The 19,174-nt window shown below is 36.6% G+C and overlaps 1 protein-coding gene across 2 annotated transcripts in view; it reads right to left on the reverse strand.

Annotated features, from left to right (window-relative positions):
• The window catches only part of LOC138307399 (lysine-specific demethylase 6A-like), a 150,816-nt gene that overhangs the window by 121,700 nt on the left and 9,942 nt on the right, over nucleotides 1-19,174 (reverse strand). For both annotated transcript variants that reach the window (XM_069248123.1, XM_069248122.1), the window contains exons 2-4: nucleotides 10,763-10,829; nucleotides 10,412-10,562; nucleotides 653-702 (exon numbers count right to left, since the gene is read on the reverse strand). In XM_069248123.1, coding sequence (XP_069104224.1) covers nucleotides 653-702; nucleotides 10,412-10,562; nucleotides 10,763-10,829 — 268 coding nt within the window. The remainder of the gene's footprint in view (nucleotides 1-652; nucleotides 703-10,411; nucleotides 10,563-10,762; nucleotides 10,830-19,174) is intronic.

The raw sequence follows: 19,174 nt of genomic DNA on the forward strand, positions 1-19,174 counted from the left end.
ATGTTTTACCTCTATTACCCCTATTGGGCCCCGCCCCTCCTGCCCCTGGGGGTTCAGAGCCAAAATTTATACAAGTTCTGTTCCCCTCCCCCCAAGGATGTTTCTGGCCAAATTTGGTTACAATCCATGCAGAACTCTATGACTAGTAGCGATTTAAAGGAAATGTTGACGGACGGACGACACGCCATGACATAAAGCTCACCAGCCCTTCGGGCCAGGTGAGCTAAAAACAAGATTGATAATTTTGTCGCAAAAGTTATTGTCTTACTGTTAATACTACAGGTATCATCACTTTCTGAACAATTCAATCAAAATACATCAAATGTTAATTTCTATAAGGTGACTCATCTTACGTTCTGCCGTTAGCTAACTCTAACTGCGCCAGAGAGCAGAACAGCAAAATGAATCTACACTGTTATCATAGATTACGCAGAAAATCTTGCATTACTTTGTTGTTGCAACCTCATCTTAGGTCTTTGATAAATATATTCTTATGTTGTCATTGTTTTTAACAAACTATTATTTTTCGTTTCCTAAAGGTAGTGCCATTGTTTTTAAGAAACTTTTATCTTTCGTCTTGGAAAGATAGTGGGCCTTTAACGTAGTGAATATATATATATACATATCAAAATATCAAAATATATATAGTTACCTTCCAGTAATCAGGCTTGAGATAGTAGAACCGCTGGTAGGCAGACAGGGCTGAAACATAATGACATCAATGTCAGACATATATGAGGATTCTGAATCTCACAGAGGATTTCCTTTGTGTACTTTTAGGTTTAAAGGAATCCAAGTGCCAAGGCCACTCATAGATGCTGTGAATGAAGGACTCAAACAAAGGAATAAAGAAATTGGTTTTTCATTTAAATATAGAATTTAGTAAACTATACATAAGTGTGCAGTGCTGAATTTCGGAGTTTAATAAAAAAAAGAATAAACATTTCCGTATCTTAATATCCACTTAACATTGAAGAATATTTTCGGAAAGATATAACATTAGAAATATTACCATTTCCGGATATGTTTTGGTTTCCTTTTTAGAAAACTAACATGGGTTGCTTTGACGACTATTGACTAATAAATCATGGCCAGATACTTTTGCCAAATAAAAGGTACATTATTTCATTACGTATATCACTCGGATTTCTTTTAAATTCACAAGAATGCTAGCCGTTAATATCAAGAAAACTTCATGTAATGTATCGGACTTCAGCAAGTCTTCGTAAGCCTAACGTTAACAGTAGAAACTGGTTGGCGAAATATTATCGTGCAGAACATTTTATCGTGAGTTTTGCTTTGCCGACTTTTGACTTATAATAAAACATGGCCATATATTTTTGCCAAGTAAAAGGACATTATTTGGTTACTTATAACATTCAAGTTTCTTTTGAATTCATAAGAACGCTATCATCAAGAAAACTTCCTGCAATACATCGGACTTTAGCAAGTCTTCATAAGGCTACCGTACATTACACGGCAATATAAGTTCATTTGTTACTTTAAGTTGCTCGTACATAAATAGATATATATTATCATTATATTTTGTAAGTTTATGTTGATAGATTTGGTACTTTTTCCCTTTCAATATACCGCAGTTGTCGATAAACAAAAGACAGAACTCCCAGTGACAGATCAAGGGAGGAGGCACGTACTCAAAACTATTAACTTTCACTGCGCAATAATATCTCAGATATAGTTCGTCAATACAACTAACACAAAAAACTTTATAAGCGTTACGAAAACTTTCTTTTGCAGTTACCGTCCTAACATTTGATTACAATAATCGATCATTAGCATGAATTACGTAAAATTTGAATAAACATACACAATCCAAAATCCACCGAAAGTCTGTCGCGGAGGAAGACAGCGAAGGCGGCGTTGTTCGTGATTTTCGGGAGACCAGTGTTCTCGGAGTAATACAAATATCATAGAGTCCCAACTGAACACTTAAAACACTCCATCCATGGTGTATATGTATGTACAAAATCTATGTCTGTGGATTTGAATATTGGGGTTTTATTTTTTCATACCATCAAGTATTACGTGAAATGAACAAAACAACTTTTAATTTGCATCGCGGAGTGGTTTCATTGTTTTGATGTGCACAGGCTCTCCGAGCGTACCTAAGAATGCTGTTTCACAGCATCAAAAATAGGCTGGTATTAAATGATTTCATTAACCTTCAACCAACACTGAGTTTAGTCTACTTGATTCTATTAAAATAATTTATCCTGGAAGGAATTTTTAAACGCCAAATAAATATAAAATATCTCAACAATTTGAAGGCTCCGACATTCATCGCGATCAGATACAATAATAATAATCAGATATCAGTTTTAGAAAAATTCATGGCAACTGCTATGATCAACAATGAATTCCAAATGAGTAAAAATATCAAAGAAAATAGTTTTTAGATATTTTGTTGAAATTAAATTTTCCTCTGATCACAATGTAGATCAATTTCGCTGTGCATACAAATAAAGTTAACAAGGACATAGTCATTCAGATCCCCCGCCAATGGAGATATCAAAGCTGAAGTAAGTTTGATTGTGGAGACTTATGTGTATGAAAAAAAGCCAGGAAAAAGTGCAAAAAATGAAAACCTAAAAATAGCAAAAGGTACTACTAGACCATAAAATGAATGTGTCTATGAAGTGGAAATATCTCTGCTGGTTTTAGAGTTGTGCTCCGGACACGATTCTTACACAAAAATCTGCCATTTTCAGCAATGTTTCAATGGTAACAGAAAAAAGTACAAAAAGTGAAAACCTTAAAATAGCAAAAGGCACTACTAGACCATAAGACTAATGTGTTTGTGAAGTTTCATGGAAATATCTCTTCTGGTTTTAGAGTTATGCTCCAGAAACGAACCTGCAACAAAAATATGATATTTTCAGCAATGTTTCCATGGTTACGGAAAAAGTGCAAAAAATGAAAACCTAAAAATAGCAAATGCACTATTAGACCATAAGACCAATGTGTGTATGAAGTTTCATGGAAATATCTCTGCTGGTTTTAGAGTTGTGCTCCGGAAACGATTCTTACACAAAAATCTGCCATTTTTAGCAATGTTTCCATGGTTACAGAAAAAAGTACAAAAAGTGAAAACCTTAAAATAGCAAAAGGCACTACTAGACCATAAGACCAATGTGTCTATGAAGTTTCGTGGAAATATCTCTTCTGGTTTTAGAGTTATGCTCCGGAAACGAACCTGGTACTAAATTATGATATTTTCAGCAATGTTTCCATGGTTACGGAAAAAATGCAAAAAGTGAAAACCTTAAAATAGCAAAAGGCACTACTAGACCATAAGACCAATGTGTGTATGAAGTTTCGTGGAAATATGTCTACTGGTTTAAGAGTTATGCTCCGGATACCATTCATACGGACGGACAGATGGACGGACGGACGGACGGACAGAACCCATTTGTATATCCTCCGCCAACTTCGTTGGGCAGAGGATAATAAGGAAAGGGAACAAACTACTGGAATTAAAACAATTAAGTTAACATTTTGCTTATCAAACTTAGAGAAAATAAAATCATATACTATATGCTAGAGTAGCTTGGTTACCAAATTATTTCATTACAAATGTATTGAATACTTGAGCATGTTCAACAAAAACTCAAATATCATCTTTAATTTGATATATCATGCAATTCAAAAATATGTTAGAATTCAAAATCAATTCATACTATTAATAATATTAATTGTATTATATGATATGTTTTTTTTTTTTTTTTTTTTTTTTTCTCTTTCAAATTTTTTATTCTCCAAAAACATCATTAGAAACAATACACAAATTTAACAGTGAAGAAAACATATGAATTGATGGAATGTACAAACAGTCATTCATAAAAGATATTATAATTATATATTTCTTTATGAAAAAAAACAAATTGTTGAGTTATAAAGGAGAAAATATAAAATCTGAATGTACAACATTCACTCAATTATATGATATGTTATTAGCATTGCTCGAGATGAAATGCTATGAAATGCACATCAAGAGTAAAGTCTGTAAACTGTGTAAGAATGACAGAGTTATGCCCCTTTCAAATTTTCATTATCTACAAGTTGAAATGCTAGAATCATTAAGTATCCGGCCATAAAATATAAAGAATTTCAGATTGCATTTTATACATTATTTATTTAAATAAGTTGATGATAAGTTGAACCTATGACAAAGATTTGAATGCAAATATCATTTTTATTTCAAAATATTTTGCCAATATATTTTTCCTTCAGAAAAAGGTCTGGCTCCTGTATATTAAAAGAAAATAATTATGCCTGTAAGCAAAGCATACTTAAGACTGCAACAAGAGCCCCAAGGTCCTTGATGGTCATCTGACAATTAGGGCTGTAATTAATATAACTGGTAGGGCTGCCGCGATACGGCAGAAGCGTACCACGATATTATCAGTTACACAGTTTGTTAGTGACCTAATACGGAAAAATATTGGGTCTAAAATAAAATTGTACATGTTTATTTTAGACTCAATATTTTTCCGTATTAGGTCACTAACGAACTGTGTAACAAATTTATCCCGTCGAAGACCCTTTCAATAGAGTAACTGCAAAATGCATTATGTACGGAAACCAAAATGACTCAAACTTAAACAATTTTCACCTCATTGAAGACTCGAATGCGTTTTCATGGTCCATTTCTGTTAAATAATCCTAAACAAGTGTTTTCGGTTTGCTTTGAAAGTGGTCATCAGCGTTATCATTCAAACATTTTGTCTCCATATCTTTTGATTGCCGTCGTCGTGAAGCTTTACTTGACCGCCATCTTGTTGCTAATGACGACGATAACTCTATCGTCCAAGCCTGATACCATTTCTACTAACCTAATACAACTATATATTGGATATCACCTGACGTCATTTTAACCAATAGGAATACAAGATTCTTGTCTGAGGCGGGATAAATTGTGATACACAACAGCTGTATTGTGATATGCATTGCAATATTTTGACCTTAACATATGTGGTGTTTTTTTTGTAAATATTCCATAATAAAAACACTCTTTACATTATACAAACATACAGTGCTATGTTATGTAGTTTTACATCGATTTCAACCGTGTTGTTGAGTAACAGAAATGTTCAAATGTGAGGTTCTTGTTTTAAAAAATACGAGTCTGTTTGTGAAAAAGCTAGGCTACAGACGATTGTAACCTAATAATGCAATAACTAAACATGATAGTGTCTGCAAATATTTACACTTTTGAACCTAAATAATGAACAAATTTACGTACAATTGTCCTGGCAAAATAAGCTTACGATTATGATTAAACTTCAAAGGGCTGATCGGCTTGCAGTGTTTTTTGACACGTGTAGGAATTCGAAAATGGCGGCGGACGCTGAAGCCTAAAATAGCTGGCAAAATCCCTGCAGTCATGTATTCACCGGGCCTTAAATGTGTTTAGAGAATTATTCCAGTATTGTTGATTGATGAAGCTTGATAATATTTCAGAAACTAGCCTAATGCCATATTGTTTATATTCAACCTCATGCAAATGTTTGAATCATTTGAACATTATACACGTTAGTTACAAACATTTGACCGACATCGGAATCGAATGAAAACGAAAGGGATACCCACATGGCTTCCTATTATCAGAAAGGAAAACAAATACAACTTGCTGGTTTTGTTTTAATGACAGGATGTTTTAATTATATCAAATTAATGAAATTAAGATACTAAGAAAATATATCATAAAAAACCCGTACAGGTAAACTGTATTGCGGTACAATATTTTTTGGTGGTGCATTGCAATATCCCAATATACCGGTTAACTGCCGCAGCCCTAGTAAGTGGTGCCCGGGTAACCTGTTACGAGTCGGGTTTTAGTCATACCCGGGTCAGAAAATGTGTACCCAAACCCCAGAGCAGTTTTGTATTTTTAGCCACTACTACGGAATTATAAGTACAAACAAGAGCTGTTGGAGAACAGCAAAGCTTGCCTATTCAAAAGAAGTTGATGTTCAAGTATTTACTATTAAAACATGGAAATATGACAAATTAACAGACTCAAAAACCCCCTAAAGGGCCCCAAATTGGTTGTATTATCACGTTCAGCATCCATATACATTAGGAAAAAAAAATCATAAACATTTATGATGACTTAAGCTTAAACAATTGACGAAACAGAAACTTGCTCAAAAACTTTAACGTGAAATGGGACGCCAACGCTGACGCCGACGCCAGGGTGACAACATTAGCTTCCCCTATTCTTCGAATAGGCGAGCTAATTAAGTATTTTAGAAAGGTACCTTCATCTGACTCACATTTTGATAGTTTAATTTAAAATGCAGATATTGCAAGCAATTAATGTGTGTGTATACAAAAAATCTTCCACTTTGTGTAAACCATAAGGCATTTCCTAAAACATTTTTATCATTTTCCTTTGCCCTGAAAGGAAGTATGCAGAACTTCCGGTCATGCGCACAAACATTGCAATCAACATGGCTTTGGTGATCAATAAGGAATTGATAAAAGGCCCATATCAGTATCACTAACATCTCCTGGATATTACCATGATAGTTCAAATTATTATATTTTCAGCAATGAAATAGTTCTTTTATTTGGTTTTTCCGTATAAGAAAAAGAAAATGTTATTTGTTGATCTTACTTTTGATGTCTAATGTTCTGATACATTACTCTTATAAGCTACGGGTCAGGTTGCAACAGTCAGGTACTTGCGGCGAAATTTTTTACAGCGCTACTGACAATCATTTGAAATTTGGCAAAAGGACCTTATCTTGGTCATAATTCTGTTTCTTCAAAATAAAAAAAAAATCTTTGTTTTCATACAAAATCTGACTTTTCAATAGGGCACTTCTTTATCTACTTCTACGAAGAAAATTTCTGAGAATGGCACGTAAACCTGACATATCGTGACTTCACAATAAAAACATCAAAGCTGTGTATTGATTCGGAACAATAGGCCCTGTATCGCTCACCTGGTTTGTAATGCCAAGTACTGTTGTGAATACTGGTTCATTGTTTCTTTTCTGAAGGAATGCGAATATTTACAAAATTTGTACAAGGATGTTTGTGGTGGTTACAACCCATGTCAAATTTGGTTATACAACCCATGTAGAACTCTAGGACAAGTAGCGATTTATAGGATTTACCTCTATTTCCCCTACTGGGCGCCCGCCCACCCTACCCCCCCGGGGATCAGAGCCAAAAGTTCTGTTCCCCTTCCCCCAAGGATGTTAGTGGTCAAATTTGGTTACAATCCATGCAGAGCTCTATGACTAGTAGCAGTTTAAAGGAAATGTTGACGGACGGACGGACAACGGACGCTGCGCCATGACATAAGCTCACTGGCCCTTCTGGACTGAGGGTCCTAGGGATACCTACATATGAAATTTGAGAATGATTCCCTTTATGTTGCTTTTTGAGAAATAGCGGTAACAAACTTTTAGACTATCAAAATCCAAGATGGCTACCTGGCGGGACCAACTTGGTTGATTCTGATCATCCCAAAATTCAATATGCACTAACACAGGGTCCTAAGGGGAACCTACATATGAAATTTGAAACAATTCCCCCTTCAATACTACCTGAGAAATAGCTGTAACAAACTTTAACTATCAAAATCCAAGATGGCTGCTTGTTCGGCCATCTTGTTGACCGAATCAGTCACAAAGATGTAAATATGCAGAACTAGGGTTCCAAGAGGAACCTACATATTAAATTTGAAACAATCCCTTCAATACTTCTGAGATAAATAGCGGTAACAAAATTTAACTATCAAAAGTGTCCAGTATGGCGGCTGGTCGGCCACCTTGTTGACCGATCAGTCCAAAAATGCAATATGCACAACTAGTGTCCTACTGGAACCGTACATATGAAATCTGAGAAAGATCCCTTCAATACTTTATGAAGAAATAGCGGTAACAAACTTTAAAAACTATCAAAATCCAAGATGGCTGCCCTGGAGGCCAACTTGTTGAACCGGATCAGTCCCAAAATCAATATGCCACACAAACTAGGGTCCTAGGGTTAACCTACATATGAATTTGAGAAAGATCCCTTCAGTGCTTTCTGAGAGAATAGCGGTAACAAACTTTAACTATCAAAACTGCCAAGATGGCTAACCTGTCTGCCATCTTTATTGACCGTAGATCATCCCATAATGCAATAGTGCACTACTAGGTTCTCTAGGGTAAACCTTCATATGTAAATTCTGAAGAAAGATCCCTTCAGTACTTTCTGAGATTTAGCCCGTAACAAACTTTAACTATCAAATCCAAGATGGCGGCTGGTCGGCCCATCTTGTTGACCGATCAGGTCCAAAATGCAATATGCACAACTAGGGTCCTAGGTGGAACCTACATATGAAATTTGAGAAAGATACCCTTCAAGTGCTTTCCTGAGAAATAGCGGTAACAAAACTTTTAACTATCAAAATCCATCCAAGATGGCTACCGGCGGCCCATCTTGTGACGCGATCGAGTCCCAAAATGCAAAATATGCACTTCTAGGGTCCTATGGGAAACCTACATATGAAATTTGAGAAAGATCCCTTCAGAGTACTTTTCTGAGAATTAGCCTTAACAAACCGTAACAAACTTTGAACTATCAAAATCAAGATGGCGCTGTCGGACCATCTTGTTGACCGATCAGTCCCAAAATGCAATATGCACACTAGGGATCTAGGGAACCTACATATTGAAATTTGAGAAAGATCCCTTCAGTACTTTTATGAGAAATAGCGGTAACAAACTTTAACTATCAAAATCCATAGATGGCTGCCTGGCGCCAATCTTGGTTGACCGATCAGTCCCAAAATTCAATTAGCACAACTAGGGTCCTAGGGGAAACCTACATATGAAATTTGATGAAGATCCCTTCAGTACTTTTAGAGAAATTAGCGTTAACTAAGAATTGTTAACGAGACGGACGGACGACGGACGAAGGACGGACGGACGGACAGGAAAGACGGGACGACGGACCACGGAACTAAAGGCGATTTGAATAGCCCACCATCTGATGATGGTGGGCTAAAAAATCGATAATAAATATGGATGTCATTTATTTTTAATTTCATTCTGCTATTAAAGAATTTTTTGTTAGCAAACTTTTGTGAAAACCCGCTTCCAACAGATTCAAAAAATTTGCAAACAAAACTCAGTGTCTAAATCATCATAACTGTCTATCTCACTGGTGTATAAAAGCATTTTGAAATCAAACAAGAGGCCCAGAGGGCCTGTATCGCTCATCTGGTTTGTAATGCCAAGTAATGTTTTAAATACAGGTTCATTGTTTCTTTTTGGAATGCGAATATTAACCTCTAATTCCCCTATTGGATCCCGCCCCTCCTGCCCCCGGGGGGTCAGAGCCAAATTTTATACAAGTTCTGTTCCCCTTCCCCTATGAATGTTTGTGGCCAAATTTGGTTACAATCCATGCAGAACTCTAGGACGAGTAGCGATTTATAGGATTTACCACTATTTCCCCTATTGGGCTCTGCCCCTCCTGCCCCCGGTGGGTCAGAGCCAAAATTTATACAAGTTCTGTTCCCCTTCCCCTATGAATGTTTGTGGCCAAATTTGGTTACAATCCATGCAGAACTCTTGGACAAGTAGCAAATTATATGATTTACCTCTATTTCCCCTATTGGGCTCCGCCCATCCTGCCTCCGGGGGGTCAGAGCCAAAATTTGTACAAGTTCTGTTCCCCTTCCCCAAAGGATGTTTGTGGCCAAATTTGGTTACAACCCATGAAGAACTCTAGGACAAGTAGCGATTTATAGGATTTACCTCTATTTCCCCTACTGGGTGCCCGCCCACCCTACCCCCCGGGGGTCAGAGCCAAAATATTTATACAAGTTCTGTTCCCCTTCCCCTAAGGATGTTTGTGGCCAAATTTAGTTACAATCCATACAGAACTCTAGGACAAGTAGCGATTTAAAGGAAATGTTGACGGTTTGTGCTGGTAGCCTACCTTTAGGGTACTGTTTTAGAAGAATAATAAGTAACCCACCTTTAGGGTACTATTCTAGGAAAATAGGTAACCCACCTTTAGGGTACTGTTCTAGGAGAAGAAAAGGTAACCCACCTTCAGGGTACTGTTCTGGAAGAAGAATAGGTAACCCACCTTTAGGGTAATGTTCTAGGGAAATAGGTAACCCTCCTTTAGGGTAATGTTCTAGAAGAAAAGGTAACCCACCTTCAGGGTACTGTTCTAGGAGAAGAATAGGTAACCCACCTTTAGGGTACTGTTCTAGGAAAATAGGTAACCCACCTTTAGGGTACTGTGTTCTAGATGAAAAGGTAACCCACCTTCAGGGTACTGTTTTAGAAGAAAAGTTAACCCACCTTTAGGATCCTGTTCTAGGAAAATAGGTAACCCAATAAAAGGTACTATTCTAGGAAAATAGGTAACCCACCTTTAGGGTACTGTTCTAGGAGAAGCAGTAGGTGCCCCAGCTGACAGTAGATCGTTGTGTCGACACCACTATCCTTCTCGCCTCCCTCCACACCGCTGGCCTGATTCTGTTTTGCATTCTCACGAATCACTTGCTCAAAGTACTTAATGCCCTGTGTAAGCAAAACACAAAATTGATCAGTTCTACTAGAAACTACAGCCAACTTTTTAACCTTATATGGCAAGACTTCTTGGCTGATGGTGGTATTTATGTAGTGAGGAAATATATTCCGAACAATATGAGGGGTTGGCGGTACATCAGGGGAGGTAAAACGAGGGACTACTGTACATAATGTCTTATATTAGATCATACCTTTTCAAGTAAACTTTTCTTGGGCATTCCTTCGGGAGTGTTAAACTTCAGGAAGCCAAACAAGCGACTGAAAATAAAACATGAAATATTACTATACAGAATTCAGTCAGAAAGTGAAAGTTAACTGCTTGTGTCAAAAGCTACATGAAATAAGGTTTTAATTTCTTTTTAAAACAGTTAGTAATCATATCTACAATTATATTATTTTCAAGCATATGTATTGGAGAAACCCCAAGGCCAGGAGGGAATATTTACCACAAATTCAAGGACTGCATGATTTCTACTTTCAAATAAGTTCATTCAGTGTATTTTTTGTCGTTATTAAAAGATATCTATGTCAGAGAAAGAAAGCAGTACTAAACTGGGGTAAACAATAAAAATAATTAGGGCTGAAACGATTAGTCGAATAATCGGAGGCGATTAGATTAATGAAGCTAATTGCTGATAATCGATTAAAGATTTTATTAATCGTTAATCGTAACATGCATAGCCAGTGCATTGTAAGCTGACTTAACACGTTGACAGATCATGGATTTCTGAGTAAGCCATTCCGACTGGAGTTTCATCTCTTTATGTACACATGTTTTGAACTCAACAAAGCATATATGATGTGAGAAATACTTGTTAAATTACGTCTCTGTGGAAGTTAAAGTCATTAATCAATGAAAAAGTGGATGTCATGAGAAAGCTTGCAACACGCTGTTCGCCAATTTTCACTAGCGATCAACTCCATGTTGTTACGTCACGGAGGCCAAATCGCCGCCGGGACGCTCGGGAGCGGAAGGAGCAGCAATCGTGAACATTTAAAATTTACTATTGCATGTGTTTATCATATAAAAAGAATGTTTTTGTTCATATTCTAATTGAATATAAGAGTTGTTGATTTATTTCATTTTTTGATCACGGAAATAAAAAAGTTCATTGACGAAAATTTGGTCATGTCGCTCCGTGGCAACCAGATTTGGTTGATTAGTCGTACGTGTGAAGGTCACGTCAAAACAGCGGGTTAGCAGACTTGATTTAAACGATGTTACGGAAGACAATACAGGAACGGAATTCAGAGCTTATTTGGGATAAAATACGTTTGTTTTGTCAATAAATCTATTCTTATTTGTTGGTAGGCTTATATTATATAAGGCATGTCCTCTGTCATATTATACGGCAGGTGTTATTATTAGTTGATGACAAAACATGGCGGACGTTTTCAGTAGTCAGTAGTGAAACAATATAGTTGCCTTCAATTCAAACGATTAATCGATTAGTAATCGATTACATGTGACCGAATAATCGAATACAAAAATTACTAATCGTTTCAGCCCTAAAAATAATGACCAAATATACACTGACTGACTTAAATCAATCCTACATCTGTTTACTTCCAATGTCATACATTTAAGTTTTCAGATCAGTGATTTTTTAAGTACATTTTGGGCTAAATAGAGGCCCCTTCCCCCAAGAGAAATTTTGCTGTATTTTCCCAATTTTATGTAAGTATATTTTCCCAAATAAAGAAAAATTCTCTAAAAGATTCAATGTAGTAATTTCCCAATTGAAAAGGTACAGGCCCCTAAAATTATTGTGTAAGAAAATCATTGCAGACAAAATTAATTTACCATCGTGACTGCAAGAATGTAAAAAATAAAAGCTGAATTCAGTGAATATTTATACTTGAAAACGTAAACATAATACAGAAGCGCTCTTTGATCTTTTTAATGATGCTCCATCACTGACAAATGGTAATTTTTCTCTATCAAAAACAGGAGCAGACGATTTAGTATTTTTCTTCGGTTACAAAAGTTACTCACTTTACACCATTACCACCATCGAAAAGTTTGAGCTTCTAATTTCACTTCAAGATATAAATATCAAAAATAAACAAGAGGCCCAGAGGGCCTGTATCGCTCACCTGGTTTGTAATGCCAAGTAATGTTCTGAATACAGGTTCATTGTTTCTTTTCTGAAGGAATTTTAATATTAACCTCTAAATCCCCTATTGGGCCCCACCCCTCCCGCCCCCAGGGGGTCAGAGCCAAAATTTATACAAGTTCTGTTCCCCTTCCCCCAAGGATGTTTATGGCCAAATTTGGTCACAATCCAAGCAAAACTCTAGGACAAGAAGTGATTTATAGGATTTACCTCTATTTCCCCTATTGGGCCCCATCCGTCCTGCCCTCGGGGGGCCAGAGTCAAAATTTATACAAGTTCTGTTCCCCTTCCCCCAAGGATGTTTGTGGCCAAATTTGGTTACAATCCATGCAGAACTCTATGACTAGTAGCGATTTAAAGGATTTACCTCTATTTCCCCTATTGGGCTCCGCCCATCCTGCCTCCGGGGGGTCAGAGCCGAAATTTGTACAAGTTCTGTTCCCCTTCCTCCAAGGATGTTTGTGGCCAAATTTGGTTACAACCCATGAAGAACTCTAGGACAAGTAGCGATTTATAGGATTTACCTCTATTTCCCCTACTGGGTGCCCGCCCACCCTACCCCCCGGGGGTCAGAGCCAAAATTTATACAAGTTCTGTTCCCCTTCCCCAAAGGATGCTTGTGGCCAAATTTGGTTACATTCCATTCAGAACTCTATGACTAGTAGCGATTTAAAGGATTTACCTCTATTACCCCTATTGGGCCCCGCCCCTCCTGCCCCCAGGGAACCAGAGCCAAAATTTATACAAGTTCTGTTCCCCTTCCCCAAAGGATGTTTGTGGCCAAATTTGGTTACATTCCATTCAGAACTCTATGACTAGTAGCGATTTAAAGGATTTACCTCTATTACCCCTATTGGGCCCCGCCCCTCCTGCCCCCGGGGGACCAGAGCGAAAATTTATACAAGTTCTGTTCCCCTTCCCCAAAGGATGTTTGTGGCCAAATTTGGTTACATTCCATTCAGAACTCTATGACTAGTAGCGATTTAAAGGATTTACCTCTATTTCCCCTATTGGGCCCCGCCCCTCCTGCCCATGGGGGATCAGAGCCAAAATTTATACAAGTTCTGTTCCCCTTACCCCAAGGATGTTTGTGGCCAAATTTGGTTACAATTCATGTAGAGCTCTAGGACAAGTAGAGATATAAAGGATTTACCTCTATTTCCCCTATTGGGCCCCGCCCCTCCTGCCCCCAGGGGGTCAGAGCCAAAATTTATACAAGGTCTGTTCCCCCTCCCCCAAGGATGTTTGTGGCAAAATTTGGTTACATTCCATTCAGAACTCTACGACAAGTAGCGATTTAAAGGATTTACCTCTATTTCCCCTATTGGGCCCCGCCCCTCCTGCCCCCGGGGGACCATAGTCAAAATTTACACAAGTTCTGTTCCCCTTCCCCAAAGGATGTTTGTGGCCAAATTTGGTTACATTCCATTCAGAGCTCTATGACGAGAAGCGATTTAAAGGATTTACCTTTATTACCCCTATTGGGCCCCGCCCCTCCTGCCCCCGGGGGGTCAGAGCCAAAATTTATACAAGTTCTGTTCCCCTTCCCCCAAGGATGTTTGTGGCCAAATTTAGTTATATTCCATTCAGAACTCTACGACAAGTAGCGATTTAAAGGATTTACCTCTATTTCCCCTATTGGGCCCCGCCCCTCCTGCCCCCGGGAGATCAGAGCCAAAATTTATACAAGTTCTGTTCCCCTTCCCCCAAGGATGTTTGTGGCTAATTTTGGTTACAATCCATGCAGACCTCTAAGAAAAATAGCGATTTAAAGGATTTACCTCTATTACCCCTATCGGGCCCTGCCCCTCCTGCCCCTGGGGGACCAGAGCCAAAATTTATACAAGTTCTGTTTCCCCTCCCCCAAGGATGTTTGTGGTCAAATTTGGTTACAATCCATGCAGAACTCTAGGACAAGTAGCGATTTATAGGATTTAACTCTATTTCCCCTATTGGGCCCCGCCCCTCCTGCCCCGGGGGGGACAGAGCCAAAATTCATACAAGTTCTGTTCCCCCTCCCCCAAGGATGTTTGTGGCCAAATTTGGTTACAATCCATGCAGAACTCTATGACTAGTAGCGATTTAAAGGAAATGTTGATGGACGGACGGACGACGGACGCCGCGCCATGACATAAGCTCACCGGCCCTTCGGGCCAGGTGAGCTAAAAATTCTGTGGCACTATTGTCCTATATGGAATGCAGTACTGATTAAGCATGCACCGAAAGCAAAATTAATTATTTGAAATTACTTTTTGTTTTAAGACATATATAATTATATATACACGATTAAACACCTATTATTGCTCAAATGATGGGTATCATTTTTGCTCTATCGCCGGTGGAGTATCTTTAAAATTATGTGACATATTGGTTTGCATTGGCCTTTGTTTACTTCCGAGAGCAGACGGAATGTTAACTGATCATGAGAAACAGAAGCCTTAACAGGGCCCCAAGTTTGTGAACCCGGATGATGACATCATTCATCTTGATCAGCTCAATATTTGTAATCCTAAATAGATTTAGAAGAAACAATACGACAATGAAACAATATAACAATTTCTAATATCAAAATGAAATTGGCTTAATTTACTAAAATCCGATTTATTTATTTTATAATTTGTATGACAGCATCAGCATGGGTTTCATTCTCTTTCAGGAGAGGGGGTACAATTGCAATTTCAGGAGGTACTTTTCTATATCATCTGTATGCTATCTAATGTAATTTAGCCCAAATCAGGCGGTACCACAGCTAGGTTCAACCAGCAAAAAGGACTGGGTACCACCTGATAATAAAACCCCTAAATAAGGCATTAAGTATGCATGCAGTTTTTGATAAATTTGAACATCAACCACATATAATCAAAGTGCCAAGGCCACTCATAGATGCTATGAATGAAGGACTCAAACAAAGGAATAAAAAATTGGTTTTTCATTTAAATATAAAATTTAGTAAACTATACATAAGTGTGCAGTGTTGAATTTCGGAGTTTAATAAAAAAAAATATTAACGATACCGTATTTATTTTATGATATTTGAAGATTTTCAAGAACAATAAGTTGAATAACTTGTTATCCTAAAATAACTGTAATAAATTTTATTTCTAAATTATTTTTGAAATAACGATTTCAACACCAATGAAACCGTTCAGAATCCGAGTATCATTTTTTTTATATAATAAGTAAACATTTTCGTATCTTAATATCCACTTAACATTAAAGAATATTTTCGGAAAAATATAACATTAGAAATATTACCATTTCCGGATATGTTTTGGTTTCCTTTTTAGAAAACTAACATGGGTTGTTTGACGACTTTTGACTAATAAATCATGGCCAGATACTTTTGCCAAATAAAAGGTACATTATTTCATTACGTATATCACTCGGATTTCTTTTAAATTCACAAGAACGCTAGCCGTTAACATCAAGAAAACTTCATGTAATGTATCTGACTTAAGCAAGTCTTCGTAAGCCTAACAGTAACTGGTTGACGAGATATTATCTTGCAGAACATTTATCATGAGTTTTGCTTTGCCGACTTTTGACTTATAATAAAACATGGCCATATACGTTTGTCAAGTAAAGGGTACATTATTTGGTTACTTATAACAGTCAAGTTTCTTTCGAATTCATAAGAACGCTCATCAAGAAAACTTCCTGCAATACATCGGACTTTAGCAAGTCTTCATAAGGCTACCGTACATTACACGGCAATATAAGTTCATTTGTCACTTTAAAATGCTCGAACATAAATATATCTATATTATCATTATATTTTGTAAGTTTATGTTGATAGATTTGATACTTTTTCCCGCAGTTGTCGATAAACCAAAGACAGAACTCCCAGTAACAGGTCAAGGGAGGAGGCACAAACTCAAAACTATTAACTTTTACTGCGCAATAATATCTCATATATAGTTCGTCAACACAACCGACACAAAAAACTTTATAAGTGTTATAAGAACTTTCTTTTGCAGTTACCTTCCTAACATTTGATTACAATAATCGATCATTAGCATGAATTACGTAAAATTTAAATAAACATATATACACAATCCAAAATCCATCGAAAGTCTGTCACGGAGGAAGACAGCAAAGAAGGCGTTGTTCGTGATTTTCGGGAGACCAGTGTTCTCGGAGTAATACAAATATCATAGAGTCCCAACTGAACACTTAAAACACTTCATCCATGGTGTATACGTATGTACAAATTCTATGTCTGTGGTTTTGAATATTGGGGTGAAATGAACAAAACAACTTTTAATTTCCATCGCGGAGTGGTTTCATTGTTTTGATGTGCACAGGCTGTCCGAGCGTACCTAAGAATGCTGTTTCACAGCATCAAAAAAAGTAATTGCACCTGCTGGTCGTTTATTGTTTTTAGAAAAATCACTTAACGATCAAGGGAAACTCAAACGTATTTCATAATAACATAATTAAGTTTGGACAACTCTAAATCAACCAGGGGCCTTGAAATAGGTTATCAAAAGACCGTCTTGACGCTAATGTATTGATCCAAGAGCTGTGCTAGCAGTTTTAGAGTCTCTTCATGTATGTAGCATTTAAAAATAGATTTATCTGATGTATGTTAGTGTTTTTAACCAAATTCTCTGTAAAATAACACCCATTTTTATGTGAATTTAAAGGAATTCTTACTGTATCAAATCGTGTGTTCTTAAAATAACATCCAGTTTCTCTAGTGTTAACAAAGCATTGCACATGACTATAGAAATTCACGAACTTCGGGCCCTCCTGAACTTGAGTCCCCCAATATATGGAAGGCCGTTTCAGGATAAAATACCAAAACTACTTAAGTACATAACTTTAACAACTTAAGTAACTTTTATGTCCACTTAAGTGTCTCTTTTTCACACTTAAGTACATAATTTTCGTACTTAAGTGCTAAAATACGTACATAATGTCAATTATGTACATTATGTACATAATGGTCAGGTTTTCTCGCACTTAAGTGTTGAATCTAAGTACTTAAGTAAAAAGTTTACATAATGACATAATTGTTGAACTTCATTATGTGTTTGCCTTTGTCCATTATGTTCCCTGTCAACATAATGAAAAATATTGCACATCACATAATTGCAAATATTTTCTGCCATTTCGTCCAAAGTTTAACATATCTACTTAAGTACTTCATTGTTTTATCCAACTTCTACTTAAGTAGTTTAACATATCTACTTAAAGTGTACACGGAATGGAAAATGATATTTAGATATGTTATTCTATTTGATCTCCTGACAAGAATGTTGAAAACCGCATCAAAATCGGCCACTTCAGTACCGAGATACTGCCCTCCGAAGTGCTCGATTTTTACCTGTATATCAACTGCTAATCAGGGAATCGGCCGCTCACGCTGATTTGGGGGATAACTGGATGTGACGTCACGAGGACAACGGCAGTGAGGTGTTTGGTCATATATGTATTCCTAAAATGGGGTTACGAGAATTTTACAGATATATCTACAGTATACAGTTATGGTGACGATTTGATTATATATAAAATAGGAAATATTGCAACTGAAATCATGCTAAATACATAAGTAGATTAGCGGAAATTATAAGTTATTTATGTTTCTGGTATAAGCCAGGTGTACCTTGTATAAAAACTTTTAAGTAGAGATCTTATCTCTGTTTTAACAGCTTACTAAATTATCAAACCTGGGGAATAATCAACTTTCATATTGTCATATGAAAAGAGACGAATTCGAAAAATGATGGTCATATAATTATCCATTTGAATATGTTTCTGTATAAATAAAAATTCACTTGGCCTATGGATTTCAAGAATCAGCATAACGAAAAGAAAAGGTGTTAAATGTATTTCATAGTTCAATACACGTAAATATCATAGACATAAATTGGGAGGGGGAGTAAATAAAACCAATAAACCACTTGAGAAATTGAATTTAAAATACATAATTCATTTATAGCTGTAACGAGTCTATCTTCCTTTTATAGCTACATGTACATGAATGAGAACGTGTTATTTTATATTCAACAGTACATTTATTGGTCATATAGATTATTATTATTAGTATTATATAATGATCGATATTGACCAAAATTCACAAAGAATTGGATATCCAAAATCTAGCAGCTACGAACCAGAAATATCAAAATTCTGACATTGTGCATCATATTTGCATTGTTCTTTCTCGACATGCCATTTGTAAATAATTTTGTAGTTTCTGTTATAAAAATACATATACATATAACTAGAAATATATATACGAGACAAATGTATACATTGGTCATTTTGAAATATACAATTATGTATACATCTAGTGATTTATACACTTGTTGTATGTTATGTTCGAACGGTATTTTACTGTTAACTAAGGATTTATAAGTGTAAACAAATATGACATTATACAACAATTAAATGATGGGACATCGCTAACTTACCTGAGATCTTACTTTTGACACCTGACGTGAGCTAATCAACGAAGCGTGACAGGTCACTAAACACCTT

Source organism: Argopecten irradians, chromosome 14, assembly GCF_041381155.1.
Source record: "Argopecten irradians isolate NY chromosome 14, Ai_NY, whole genome shotgun sequence".
NCBI classification, from domain to species: Eukaryota; Metazoa; Mollusca; class Bivalvia; order Pectinida; family Pectinidae; genus Argopecten; species Argopecten irradians.